Raw genomic sequence first — 15,066 nt, forward strand, 5'->3', positions numbered from 1 at the left:
TATTACCAGCTCTATCTCTACTTACACTATCCCCTTCTCAGAAATATCGAGAAAGAGAGAGAGCGAGAGAGAGCGAAAGAGAGCGAGAGAGAGCGAGAGAGAGAGAGCGAGAGCGAGAGAGACGGCCAGCAGCTCCCCTCTGTGCACTCAGTCGGAGACAATTACAGCGGATAGTGCAGACAGAGCTATCAGTCCAGTCCTGAAAGCTCATTTTATTTACGGTAAAAATGTCGGCCAGACCAGGCTACTATCGGCAGGAGCTGAACAAGACTGTATGGGAGGTTCCCGAGCGGTACCAGAACCTGACTCCCGTGGGCTCGGGGGCCTACGGTTCGGTATGGTGAGTAGGCTATATGAAAGAGGGAGGGGCGAGGCTGCAAAGCATACACACCATACAATACAGAGGGAAAACATAATTTAGCCTTATGATTTGTATTATGAATATGCATTATTGGATCATATTGTAAAAACATTAGGCCTATTCATAGCCTATTCTCATTATTATTGTGCAATTGCCAGCCTATTGTTATTATTAATGAGGTTGTTTTTATTGTTATTAGGCCGATTTAAATTAAAATAGCGTAATATAATTCATGTTCATGTAGTCTAGATATTTTAGTTGTTATGCACGAGAAAATCATCAATGTTATTTTCATGTTTGTTCAATGTGGATTTACTAGACTACTCTATTTGTATCAATATGATGCTGTCATATAGGCTACGTTTCCAATTTGATTGATTTATCTGTCGTTGACACCATTCCCAAATACTCGGCGTCAACAGTCCAACCGCAGACTGACTGCAGTTGTTGCCTCTCGGTGCCGAGGCTTTAAACACCTTATGCTTCGCATGTACAGTAGCTGATTCAGTCCGCCCTATACGATTCCCATACCGAAAGGAAACAACAAGGAGTTATCGGCACATCGCGCCTGCAACCACGCGCTACGGGAGATCCTCTGAATCGTGACAGTTCTCAATAGGATAAATTGAGTTTCTGTAAGGCTTTTTGGGCTACTAATAACAGGGAGAGCACTTCGGGGGGATCGGCACTGAACAACTGGAGGATGCATAACATCTGGATAGCCATGGGCATGTGCAGGGGCCACCTCAGTGTTGCTGACTGCAAATATATATATATAAAAAAAAATTTTCAGACATTTGTCCTGTTATGCACTTACAGACTTTCATTGTTTGGATATATGCGCATGTTCACTTCAGACAGTGAAGAGGGACCTAGGGAAGATATCTCAACATTTTATTCATGACCACCAGTTAGTTTACTGGAAAAACAGACTTCAATTTCACAACCTGATCTCCTCCACTCCTCCACACACCACACACACACACACACACACACACACACACACACACACACACACACACACACACACACACACACACACACACACACACACACACACACACACACACACACACACACACACACACATACACACACACACACACACACACACACACACACACACACACACACACACACACACACACACACACACACAGAGAGCTGTCTAGCCCATTGAGGTGGTTTTTATAGGCTAGATTTCCACATGAACAAGTCCCTCTTTTCTCATAAGTGGGTTGGGCAATATTTCCTTGTTTTTGTCTGTTGTGGGAGAAGAGACACCGTTGCCATGACGAGGTGTCATGGTGATGTGTGCACCTCGGCTTGAGTGTCATACACGCAATTCATATTGATCCATGCATGGGAAGGGATATGAAGTGCTTGGCGGTTTCAATATCTGCTTTTACTGTAACAGCACTGGTAGATAGATTAGATTTACATTGTGGCCACAGCTCTCTTTCTGGTTTATATGCTGGTAAAACAGCTAACCATGGCCTGTCAATCCAATGCTTTTGCATCTTCTAGGGCAGAGGGAAGCGAGGATGTGATCTTCTGAGGATCAGCCCAGGGAGACAGACAACAGACATCTGTGATGCAGCAGACATGGAAGAGAAGGGAGGCACAGAAACTGCATGTTAGCTCAAGCAATAGCTAAGGCCTTAATTGGTCAATTATATTTAATGGAAGCTTAGCCTAGCTGATTGATGGGAAGTACTGCAGTGTTTTACTACTCCACTGAGAAATCATGGTGAAATCGGTGCAGTTATGTCTGTTTGGTTTGATGAACACCTTGGAAGCTGAGTAGATAGACATGATAGCGTTGCTCTAGCAACAACTCAGACAAAGAATATCCTTTGTCTGCTTCTTTTGACCAATACGATTCTCTACAGTTAAAAACAAAAACACATTATTTGTGTGGATTCACAAACACATGTAATACACCATCAACCAAGATGCAGAGCAATGCAGTCATGTGATCTGCTACACCTACAAAATGGCACCACTGCTCATAGTACCAGTCTAGCCAGCAAGGACACTGACATTCCTGCACACCATCTCCCTCTCTCTTTCTCTTTCTCTCTCTCTCTGTCTCTGAGCCCTGCATTGTTCAGGCTGAGCTCCAGCCATTGTCACCGTCTTCTCCATGGCAGAGCTGATTGATGAGTAGAGGGGTGGGGTGAGGGGTGATGATGGGGGTTTGGGAATTGGGGAGATATTTTATAGGGGGTTGGGACTGGGAGAGCCTTGGGGATCCAGGGACATTACTTCTGAGGATACAGAGGAGAATTGGAGTCATTATATTAATCCGTGGTACTCCTCAATCTCCCTGCAAAGCCTCCTGAGTTTGTTTGCCTGAGGTCAAGGATCTGATCAGAAAGGCTCATTTAATGCATATCAGATCAAATCAAATCAAAATCAAATATTTGTCACATGCGCCTAATACAACAGATGTAGACTTTACCGTGAAATGCTTACTTACGAGCCCTTTCCCAACAATGCAGAGTTAAAAAGTAAGAACAATTAGCTAAATAAAAAAAGGAAATAGTAACACAATGAAATAACAATAATGAGGCTATATACAAGGAGCACCGGTACAGAGTCAACGTGCAGGGGTACGAGGTAGTTGAGGTAATACAGCATGTACATGTAGGTAGGGGTAAAAGTGACTAGGCAATCAGGATAGATGATAAACAGAGTAGCAGCAGCGTATGTGAAGAGTGTGAAAGAGTGTGAAAGTGTGTCTATCTCTGTGTGTGTGTGTGTGTGTGTGTGTGTGTGTGTGTGTGTGTGTGTGTGTGTGTGTTTGGCGTCAATATGCATGTGTGCGTGTGTTTTGTGTGTGTGAGCATATGCAGTGTGTGTGTGTGTGTGTGTGTGTTGGAGTGTCAGTGTAGTATGTGTGAGTGTGTGGGTAGTCCAGTGAGTGTGCATAGAGCCAGTGCAAGAGAGTCAGTGCAAATAAAAAGGGGGTCAATGCAAATAGCAGTTGTGGTAAAAGTACCCAATTATCATACTTTAGTAAAAGTAAAGATACCTTAATAGAAAATGACTAAAGTAAAAGTGAAAGTCAACCAGTAAAATACTACTTGAGTAAAAGTCTAAAAGTATTTGGTTTTAAATATACTTAAGTATCAAAAGTAAATGTAGTTGCTAAAATATACTTAAGTATCAAAAGTAAAAGTACAAGTATAAATAATGTAAAATTCATTATTTACGGATAGCCAGGGTCACACTCCAACACTCAGACATCATTTACAAACAAAGCATTTGTGCTTAGTGAGTCTGCCAGATCAGAGGCTGTAGGGATGACCAGGGATGTTCTCTTGATAAGTGTGTGAATTTTACCATTTTCTGTCCTGCTAAGCATTCAAAATGTAACGAGTACCTTTGGGTGTCAGGGGAAATGTATGGAGTAAAAATTACATAATTTTCTTTAGGAATGTAGTGAAGTAAAAGTAAAAGTAGTCAAAAATATAAATAGTAAAGTAAAGTACAGATACCCCAAAAAACGACTTAAGTAGTACTTTAAAGTATTTATACTTAAGTACTTTACACCACTGGCAAATAGTCAGTGTAGCCATTTGATTAACTGTTCAGCAATCTTATGGCTTGGGGGTAGAAGCTGTTCAGGAGCCTTTTGGTCCTAGACTTGGTGCTCCAGTACTGCTTGCCCTGCGGTAGCAGATAGAACAGTCTATGACTTGGGTGGCTGGAGTCTTTGACAATTTTTAGGGCCTTCCTCTGATACCGCCTGGTATAGAGGTCCTGGATGGCATGGAGCTTGGCCCCAGTGATGTACTGGGCCATACGCACTACCCTATGTAGCGCCTTATGGTCGGATGCCAAGCAGCTGCCATACCAAGCGGTGATGCAGCCAGCCAAGCTGCTCTCAATGGTGTAGCCATCAGACAGAGGTATTATCATACATGCACTAAAGCAGACTCATATCACACATTGACTGCATACCATGCAGAACATCACATAGACACATGTATTAGTTTTCCATCATTATACCAGTAGACATCAAAAATCATATCTGAATGAATATGCACATTTAAAATGCATTGGAATGTCTGAGATTTTCACAAATGTGGTTGCTACTTCAAATAGACTTTATTCCAATAACTGGAAAGCTTTTCATAGACTGCAAAACATCAGTCACACGTAATGACAATAGTTGTCATTCTTGAGACATCGTTCTGGCACTTCCCTTAGCTTTCCCAAGTCCTATCATTTCTCATTTCCCTCTCAGCTTGCAGACTGCAAACCCCTAATTCAATCTCAATGGTTACTTTTCCTTCCATCTGTCTTCTGCAATGAAGTTGGAACGTCTTGGCCAGTAATATAACTCTAAATCGTTCTGACTGATGGGTTTAGAACTTGTCCATGATGCAGATCATATTCTTCACAATGGAACTGGGAAACAGTTTGTTGGTGTAACGTTATGTAACAGTAATATAGCGTTGTGCAAATGTTTGCGCTTGTTTCATTTAGTCAAAATAACTCATTTCCATGTGCCCATTTAAACTGTTGCAGCAACACTATGCAAATCATGGCTACTGTGAGTGTATGGTATTTGTCAGCACATTGTGTAACATTGGAGATGGCATATCTATATGCATTTGTTTGTAGGGGCTTGGCTGCTTAAAGAGCTATTATCATGTCACTTTGGTGCCATTTAGCCGACGTTGTTATGCAGAGTTTGTTTACAACGTGAGAGGACAAGCGATGGCCGCCGAAGCGCTCGGATGAAAGCACACATGAAATAGAATCTCAAGTACATGGGACTGTCTAACAGTATTAACATGCAAGCTGCTTTGGGGAGCAAGATGCTGGAGAATAAAAGCAAGCGTCCTTCATTTTGAATTCTAGGTGCAAACAGATGCTTTCATGTATGCCCCACTTTTTCCTTTGAATTATTTTATATGCAGAAGACTGAAGTCAATATAGATAGCTAGATGAAGAGAGAGAGAGAGTGAGATAGAGAAAAAGCAGAATCACTTTGCATCAGATATTGCGCTGCCTTTTACGCCACCCTTCCCCCTCACCCACTCATTCTGTTTTTGAAACCGGAGGTGCATTACTGTAACAGCTGATAAAACATTCTGAGATGGAAGACAGAGTCAGTGGCGGAAATCGATGCATAGCCTGCCTGTGGAGTTGTGGGCAGCGAGGTGGACAGCCATGTATGGAAGATGAGATGGCAGAGGACTGGTGTGTGTGTGTGTGTGTGTGTGGGTGTGTGTGTGTGTGTGTGTGTGTGCGTGTGTGTGTGTGTGTGCGTGTGCATGTGCGTGAGGGACGGAGTGGTCTGGCTTGTGTCATGGAGAGATGATGGTATGCTAGCTGCCTGTTTGGCTAACATTTAACAGGGGCATCTGGGGTGGCAGCAGGTGCTTCTGTGGCTGTAAATGAAATGAATGCACTTGGCCTTTTCTGAAGGCGATGCGGTCTGGTTACGGTGTGTGCATGGCCTTGTGTTGTACACATGGCAGGCAGCAGGTAACGACATAGTAATGGTGTAGTACTCCTCGCAGTCTGGTTAAAGGGGTTAGAGGTCAGGTTGATAATGAAAGTGATTTACATGAATGTTGTTTTAGCTTCTCGTGGCGTTGTGCGCACTGTGCTGCCTCGCCTTCCTCTTTTCTTCACATTCACATTTCCTCTTTATCATCTCCTTCTTCTTTCCTTTCGATTTCTCAAACATTTTTATTTCCTGTCTGGTACTTCCTGTCCCCTCCCTCATCTCTTACTCTCCCTCAATCTCTCTCTGATCTTCTCGACTCTTTCTACACTCCTTTGTCTCTCCATCTCTCTATAATGTTTTTGCCTAGTCTCTTTTTCATTTCCCCTAACACTCCTTCTCTCTGTGCAACATCTGAATTGAGTAAGATGTTGCTCCAAATGCTGCCAAAGTAGAAATAACACAGTCAACAACAGAGACGGCAGCGCAACACCAATACACTATTCAGACATACATTTGCACTTCAAAGGAGACAATAATTAATGTAATAATTTAATGAGCAACATGTTTAGAAGCAATTCATTTCATTTTGTAATCTGCTGTCGCTCATCTTTCTCTCCATCTCTACCTTCTCTCTCCCCATCACCCATTTCTCCTGCCATCTCTCTCTCTCTCTCTCTCTCTCTCTCTCTCTCTCTCTCTCTCTCTCTCTCTCTCTCTCTCTCTCTCTCTCTCTCTCTCTCTCTCTCTCTCTCTCTCTCTCTCTCTCTCTCTCTCTCTCTCTCTCTCTCTCTCTCTCTCTCTCTCTCTCTCTCCTTTGCTCCCCACAGCTCAGCATATGATGTACGGCTACGACAGAAGGTTGCGGTGAAGAAGCTGTCTCGGCCTTTCCAGTCCCTTATCCACAGCAGGCGCTCGTACCGGGAGCTCCGGCTACTCAAGCACATGAAACATGAGAATGTGAGTAAGGAGTGTATGAAGCCCTCCTGTGTTGGCAAGCTGACCTAAATTACCTTGATAATGCACAATAGAGTTGTAACACTTTGGCGTCAACCCCCTCCCTCAACAGGTAATAGGACTACTGGATGTATTCTCCCCTGCTGCATCGCTAGAGGACTTCCATGAAGTGTGAGTGACTACTGAAAGATGTCCAACATACCGCATACAGTAATTAGACTGTCATGATTATTCTGATGATGACATATTGCATTTAAATAGAGCTTTTCACCATGATTGCACTGTTCTAAAAGTCCCCTCCTCCTCCTCTTCCCAGATACCTGGTAACTAATCTGATGGGGGCAGACCTGAACAACATAGTCAAATTCCAACGTCTCTCTGATGAGCATGTGCAGTTCCTTATTTACCAGCTGCTCAGAGGCCTCAAGGTAAAACAATTTTTTTTACATACTATCCCATACACTGACAGTACACAGCAACCTTCCCTGATTATAATTGTTTTTACTCACAAAGACAGCTGTTAAGTATTTCAAGATGCCACAATTGAACCTCAAACACCATCAAGATCCTTATTTTACTATAAAACTATTGGCTATAATTTACTAGAACATGCCTTAACATCCTCTGAAATGGTATACAGTGGGGGGAAAAAGTATTTTGTCAGCCACCAATTGTGCAAGTTCTCCCACTTAAAAAGATGAGAGAGGCCTGTAATTTTCATCATAGGTACAAAATGAGAAAAAAAATTCCAGAAAATCACATTGTAGGATTTTTTATGAATTTATTTGCAAATTATGGTGGAGAATAAGTATTTGGTCAATAACAAAAGTTTCTCAATACTTTGTTATATACCCTTTGTTGGCAATGACACAGGTCAAACGTTTTCTGTAAGTCTTCACAAGGTTTTCATACACTGTTGCTGGTATTTTGGCCCATTCCTCCATGCAGATCTCCTCTAGAGCAGTGATGTTTTGGGGCTGTCGCTGGGCAACACGGACTTTCAACTCCCTCCAAAGATTTTCTATGGGGTTGAGATCTGGAGACTGGCTAGGCCACTCCAGGACCTTGAAATGCTTCTTACGAAGCCACTCCTTCGTTGCCCGGGCGGTGTGTTTGGGATCATTGTCATGCTGAAAGACCCAGCCACGTTTCATCTTCAATGCCCTTGCTGATGGAAGGAGGTTTTCACTCAAAATCTCACGATACATGGCCCCATTCATTCTTTCCTTTACACAGATCAGTCGTCCTGGTCCCTTTGCAGAAAAACAGCCCCAAAGCATGATGTTTCCACCCCCATGCTTCACAGTAGGTATGGTGTTCTTTGGATGCAACTCAGCATTCTTTGTCCTCCAAACACGACGAGTTGAGTTTTTACCAAAAAGTTATATTTTGGTTTCATCTGACCATATGACATTCTCCCAATCCTCTTCTGGATCATCCAAATGCACTCTAGCAAACTTCAGACGGGCCTGGACATGTACTGGCTTAAGCAGGGGGACACGTCTGCCACTGCAGGATTTGAGTCCCTGGCGGCGTAGTGTGTTACTGATGGTAGGCTTTGTTACTTTGGTCCCAGCTCTCTGCAGGTCATTCACTAGGTCCCCCCGTGTGGTTCTGGGATTTTTGCTCACCGTTCTTGTGATCATTTTGACCCCACGGGGTGAGATCTTGCGTGGAGCCCCAGATCGAGGGAGATTATCAGTGGTCTTGTATGTCTTCCATTTCCTAATAATTGCTCCCACAGTTGATTTCTTCAAACCAAGCTGCTTACCTATTGCAGATTCAGTCTTCCCAGCCTGGTGCAGGTCTACAATTTTGTTTCTGGTGTCCTTTGACAGCTCTTTGGTCTTGGCCATAGTGGAGTTTGGAGTGTGACTGTTTGAGGTTGTGGACAGGTGTCTTTTATACTGATAACAAGTTCAAACAGGTGCCATTAATACAGGTAACGAGTGGAGGACAGAGGAGCCTCTTAAAGAAGAAGTTACAGGTCTGTGAGAGCCAGATATCTTGCTTGTTTGTAGGTGACCAAATACTTATTTTCCACCATAATTTGCAAATAAATTCATTAAAAATCCTACAATGTGATTTTCTGGACTCTTTTTTCTCAATTTGTCTGTCATAGTTGACGTGTACCTATGATGAAAACTACAGGCCTCTCTCATCTTTTTAAGTGGGAGAACTTGCACAATTGGTGGCTGACTAAATACTTTTTCCCCCCACTGTATATACTGTACTTTAACATTTGATTACAAACTCAGATATACTGCTAAGTTTGAAAGCTACATTATGCCTGCCTCACTAGGCAACACAGTTAACAGGGGACTGACCAGCCAGCCTAGTAACTAGCCAACCTAGTTACCAAGGAATTAACAAAAAATGTAGACCCTTTAATACAGGGGCCAATGCTGGAACGCGCTGTTGACCTCTCTCTCTCTCTCCTTTCTTTCCTCTCTCCTCCCCCCATCCCGCTGCCCTGTCCCTTTTCCGTCTCCCCCTGAACAGTACATCCATTCAGCAGGACTGATCCACAGAGTGAGTGGTGGCTTTCCTTTCCTCTTCTCTTCTCTTCTCTTCTCTTCTTGCCCACTCTTTTCATTTTTCCTCCTCCCCTCTTTTGATAAAGGCTGTCTCCTGGAGAGCAATTGCCTCTCCTGAGCGCTTTGTTGTCTTTAAAGGCAATTCTGTATTTAGAATGTACCGGTATGTGTGTAAGTAGATAATATCATATTGTGTGAGTGTGTTAGAGAGAGATTGTGTGTTGAGAGATTCTCGGTGCATGTGCTTGTAGGCCTTACACCCAGCTTGTAAAACCCATTATATGTTTCAACCTGTCTGTCTATCTGTCTGCCCTATCCATACATCACTTTGTCTGTCTCTCTATCTGCCTTTCGGTATGTCTGTGTACATGGCTTTCTCCCTCTCATTTCCCTGCCCTTCAGACAGTCTTTGTGTTGACCTGTCTGACTTTTCATCTGTCTGTCTCACAGGACCTGAAACCAAGTAACGTGGCAGTGAACGAGGACTGTGAGCTGAGGGTAAGACCAGTGACCCAGCCGCCCGACTCCCCAACGCCTCAGACAATCACAACACAACCTTCCCCCACTCGGAAATGGCTATCACCATGACAACCTGTGTCTCTCCCCCAGATCCTTGACTTTGGATTGGCCAGACAGACGGATGATGAGATGACGGGGTACGTGGCGACTCGCTGGTACCGAGCGCCAGAGATCATGCTTAACTGGATGCACTACAATCAGACAGGTACAGATCCACACTCATACAACCCTTAAAATTAACATAAAACCAAGATCCTAATTTCACACCACATATTACCAGACACCTTCTAACATTACAACCAAACACATACTCTATCATCATACAGTTCTATCCAGAAAGAAAAACTAGCTAGATATATCTGTGCCATTATGGCTAATCATAAAATCCTGTTGTTATGACGACTGAATGTTAACGCCTCTGTTACAGTGGATATCTGGTCAGTGGGATGCATCATGGGAGAGCTGCTGAAGGGGAAGGTCCTGTTTCCCGGCAACGACTGTATCCTTCACTAACACAGACATGGCTTGAGACTGAGTGCACTACACTCCACAACCACTATTGAGCACTGTTACCACCAATACTGCTCTATGGACACAAATCAGCTCCCCCCAGATTTGCATCACAATCCCATCTAGAGATATAGCTTTTCTGTCTGAGGGGGAGGTGCATTGAGAGTGACTGAAAGGAAAGGAAGTTCACAATGGACTGAATTGTATTGGCTGTCACTATACGGAGTCTAAAGACTGAAACAAATAGGAATGTGATTTACTACTTTGTATGTATGTATTGGGTCCTCAAATGTAGGAGTATGCTGTCTGCATAAAACTAACACTAGAACCCTGTTCTAGCAAAGACAAGTATGGCTAACCTCAGTCAGTTGTTCTACCTAAAGAGTTGGTCCTGCCAACCAAATGACTTTTTCCCTGTCATGATGGCCCTTAATGAACCCCTCCTGATCTAAGATATCGACCAGCTGAAGAGGATTATGGAGGTGGTGGGCACGCCGACCCCTGACCTTCTACAGAAGATCTCCTCTGAACATGTGAGAAGATGGAGAAATAGAGGGAGAGATGGGAAAGTGGAATGGATCATTAGTTTTGAATGAGGAAGCTATAGCAATGCAAATTGCTTTAATGATACTGATGATCCCCTGACATCCATTGATCGGTGTAATTGATTGACTAATTTGATGATCGATTATTCAATATTTTGCTTGTAGCATGATTGATTTCCCAATTGATGGATCAATCGGCCCTGTAATGTCTACATTGTCACGTGTTGTTGTACATTGATTCCTATTCACAGGCTCAGAAATATATCCAGTCTCTACCCTTCATGCCCCAGCAGGACTTAGAGAAGATATTCAGAGGAGCCAACCCAATGGGTGAGACTGAGTCATACCCGATAACTGAATTTGCTGGAGGCTAATTTTAACCCAAGGCTATAGTCACCCCAAGGCTATGGATTACATAAGGCAGCTTTGTTAGGCTTTTTCTCTTTGCGTCTGCATCTTAATCTCGGTCTCCATCTTTCTCTCTGTGTCTCCATTCTTCTGTCTCCCTCCCTCTCTCTCTCTCTCTCTCTCTCTCCCTCTCCCTCAGCTGTGGAGCTACTGAAGCGCATGCTGGTTCTGGACTGTGACGGGCGTATCTCTGCCAGTGAGGCTCTCTCCCACCCTTATTTCTCCCAGTACCACGACCCGGACGACGAACCAGAGGCCCTGCCTTACGACCAGACACTGGAGAGCAAGGACCGCACGCTAGAGGAGTGGAAAGGTGAGAGAGAGATGGAGGGTGGATGGAGTGGAGGAGGTTAAGAGGGATTTTCCTTTTTAAAGATTTAACAGTTATTTTCCGCTGTGTTCTTGACCATACCTAAATGCTCTTCCTCCTCACTTTTGTTCATCCCTCTTTCTTCACCTCATCTTCTTTCTCTCGCTCTCTCTCTCTCTCTCTCTCTCTCTCTCTCTCTCTCCATCACCCTATACAGAGTTGGTGTTCGAGGAGATGAATGGAATCAAAGCGCCTGTCTCTGAGACGAGCAGTCTACAGGTGGAACAGTGAAAGACAAAACCTGCCTCCTTCTGCTTGGTCTGTCCCGTCAGCTGAGGAAGAACCGCCGTCTTGTCTCCATCTGTCTGTCGGCGTTGGGGAGGCGGGAGGGTCTGAGAGAAAGAGAGACTGCGGGCCAATCAGAGACGACGCTGTGTCCCCTAGAGGCATGACACCCCTTCCCTTGCTCACTGTGACTGTCTATTTGACTGCCTGTCATGAGTTTTGTAAAAGGGGAGCAGGGAGAGGGGAGGTCTGGTTGAACTGAAAGGGATGACAATACGCACATTACGATTACAGGGAGAATGTTTTGATATGTATATGTTTACAGTGTGTTGAAGGGAGGTAGGAGAGAGAGACAGAGAAGGAAAGTAGCACTAGGGTTTTCAAACCTACGTAAGGGTCCAACTGATAAATGGGGATTGGCTACAGGTTACTTGAAATCTTCGTCATAAAGGCATGTTATAAGCAGTCAAAATGGATGTCAGTTTAGGTCTGCTTATAACACCTGTTATGTCATGGTAATGACTGTTTTATGACAGAGGGTTCTAGTGTATTGTTGTCAAGAATTTTCCACCCATTTTATCATATTTCTATTTTAGTTGTAGCAAATATCTGTTATTTCTCAGAAACTGACATAAGATGGTTTCTCTCTCCATATAGACCAATGAATGCCCTTTGTGCTGTTACTGCACAACATCCCCCAACACCCACTAAAGCTGCCAATATGCCACTGAATGACCAATGACTGAGAGGTATACTGTACACGGACAGGATTAGTGGCTGTAGAGCTTAAGATTTGTATCATGTACAACTATTGGCCAGATTCCCTAAGCATTTACACCCGTTTTTACAGAACAACACCGGTGGTAGTGTTTTGTTTACGGAAGTCATAACTGCATTGCTGCAAATGCTATGTAGATATGTCCCAATGTACAACTGCCAACATAAAGAAAACATCAACATAAAGTGTTTCAATAGGGCATTGGGCCAACACGAGCCAGAGCGGCTTCAATGCACCTTGGCATAGATTCTACAAGTTTCTGGAACTCTTTTGGAGGGATGCGACACCATTTGTCCATGAGAAATTACATCAGTTGGTGTTCTGTTGATGGTGGTGGAAAACACTCTCAGGCGCCGCTCCAGAATCTCCCATAAGTGTTCAATTGGGATGAGATCTGGTGACTGAGACGGCCATGGCATATGGTTTACATCGTTTTCATGCACATCAAGCCATTCAGTGACCACTTGTGCCCTGTCGATGGGGGCATTGTCATCCTATGGGGGCATAGCCATGGTGGCCAAGATAATAGCCAAAATAATGGCCTGCCCAGCATTTTTATACATGATCCTAAGCATGATGGGATGTTAATTGATTAATTAACTCAGAAACCACACCTGTGTGGAAGCACCTGCTTTCAATATGCGTTGTATCTCTTATTAACTCAAGTGTTTCCATTATTTTGGCAGTTACCTGTATGTAGGCTATGCATTTGTTGCTGGTATCACCCATTTCAGATTCTACTTGGCTCCAGTCCAACAGATTTTGCTAGACCCTGGCTCTGTTGAGCAACCCAAACCTATAGCTGGAGTTTACATCTGAATTCAGCAGAGACCAATACCCACAGTGACTCCCACAGATACCATTACCCACAGCAACAAGAAAATATGTACTCATTATCATAAGCACCTCAACTGAGTAGCTTCTGCCTGTTTACATTGGATTTACAATAGGTCTGGATGTTGTAGTTTCAGAGGTCTAATATTCAGCATGTTTTAAAGGGGCGTACTGAGGTGAACACATTACAGGGGAGTAAAATCATTCAATTTCCAATAAAAAAACATGTTCTGGAATTGAGACATATACTACCCCAAGAACTACAACAACAATCATATACACAATGCCTCGGTTACAGTACAGATCATCCAAAATACTCTTTCTTGGTTGATGTTTGACTATTTACGGTCCTGTAATTGTCATGTACAAATGTTGATATTGGAAACTTGGTGGATTTAAATAGAACTGCAACAAGATGAATGTATACAAAACTGTATGTTTAAAAAACAAGTGTCTTTTCATTCCAAGGTGGCATGGATTTTAACCGTAAAATTTCTGCCATTGCATTTCCAATCAATAACCGAATGTCAACTCTGTGTCATAATGCCATGACAACTCATGACAGTTGATGTCAACCAACTCAACTCTATTACAACAGTTATAACACCATTATGCAGCATGAACAAGTAAACATTTGGTTACACATATTCAGACTAAATAAAATCAATCTATTCCCTGTCTTGTTAACATCATGAATAGGATGCGTGCATTAATCCAGTCTTGTTTTCTCCCAAAATAATTAAGTCTGTTAATTTTTATGCATAAATTAATTTATGTTTTCCAAGTATCACGCAGCAGCCTACCAGCAGGTCTGCAGCACTATGTCAGTGGTGAGAATCTGTCCTGGGCATAGCATGTTGTGGCATTATGAAAGACTTTACTCCAGAGTTACAGCCTACTCATTCCTCCTCCACATGGCCAAAGTTCCATCAATACTCCCAGCACACACACACAGTAGCTTTCCAGTGCTTTCTAGGTTCTATGTCTGAGTATACATGGCCTTTTGTGTGTGTGTTTGTATGTGTCAATTTGCCTTCAAGGTCCATTCTTGCATGTTTCCAACAAACATGCCTGCAGACATTGAACTATGTCATAATCTCTCAGCCACAGAATGGATACAGTATTATGAGAGACCACTCTTCTGATCATCATGACGACGCATGTATCCTCTTCTTCCTCTTGTCATCAATAAAAACTAAATTCCTCACCAGTTCTCTTACTGTGTGTGTCATAGACATATAATAATTGTGTATGTATGTATGTATGTGTGTGTGTGTGTGTGTGTGTGTGTGTGTGTGTGTGTGTGTGTGTGTGTGTGTGTGTGTATCCTACATGTACATTTTTACTTCTGAGCCTGCATAGAAACAGCAACAACACTATCAGCAAAGCAGAAAGGAAGTGTGACCAAGGGAGGCCAGGAAAACAGTCAAATACCTTTCATCCCTATCTTTAGGCTAGGCTAGCTCTCTTTGCTATCTCATGGCAACAGACAGCCTTTTGGCAACATTCCTTGTGACTTGATGTAAGACAATAAAGAACCAGGGCGGCAGGTAGC

At 43.2% G+C, this 15,066-nt stretch overlaps 1 protein-coding gene across 1 annotated transcript; it reads left to right on the plus strand.

Annotated features, from left to right (window-relative positions):
• Positions 1-227: 227 nt before the first annotated feature.
• On the plus strand, positions 228-11,905 carry LOC311129037 (mitogen-activated protein kinase 11-like; the record flags this gene model as incomplete). Its single annotated transcript, XM_084161293.1, has 12 exons — positions 228-340; positions 6,659-6,788; positions 6,898-6,956; positions 7,102-7,213; positions 9,288-9,317; positions 9,773-9,820; positions 9,932-10,046; positions 10,269-10,340; positions 10,805-10,884; positions 11,148-11,226; positions 11,444-11,617; positions 11,832-11,905. The coding sequence occupies 12 exons, from the start codon at positions 228-230 to the stop codon at positions 11,903-11,905; spliced, it is 1,086 nt and encodes a 361-aa protein (XP_084017419.1).
• Positions 11,906-15,066: the final 3,161 nt, after the last annotated feature.

Source organism: Coregonus lavaretus, assembly GCF_964263955.1.
Source record: "Coregonus lavaretus genome assembly, chromosome: 5".
In the NCBI taxonomy this organism is placed as follows: Eukaryota; Metazoa; Chordata; class Actinopteri; order Salmoniformes; family Salmonidae; genus Coregonus; species Coregonus lavaretus.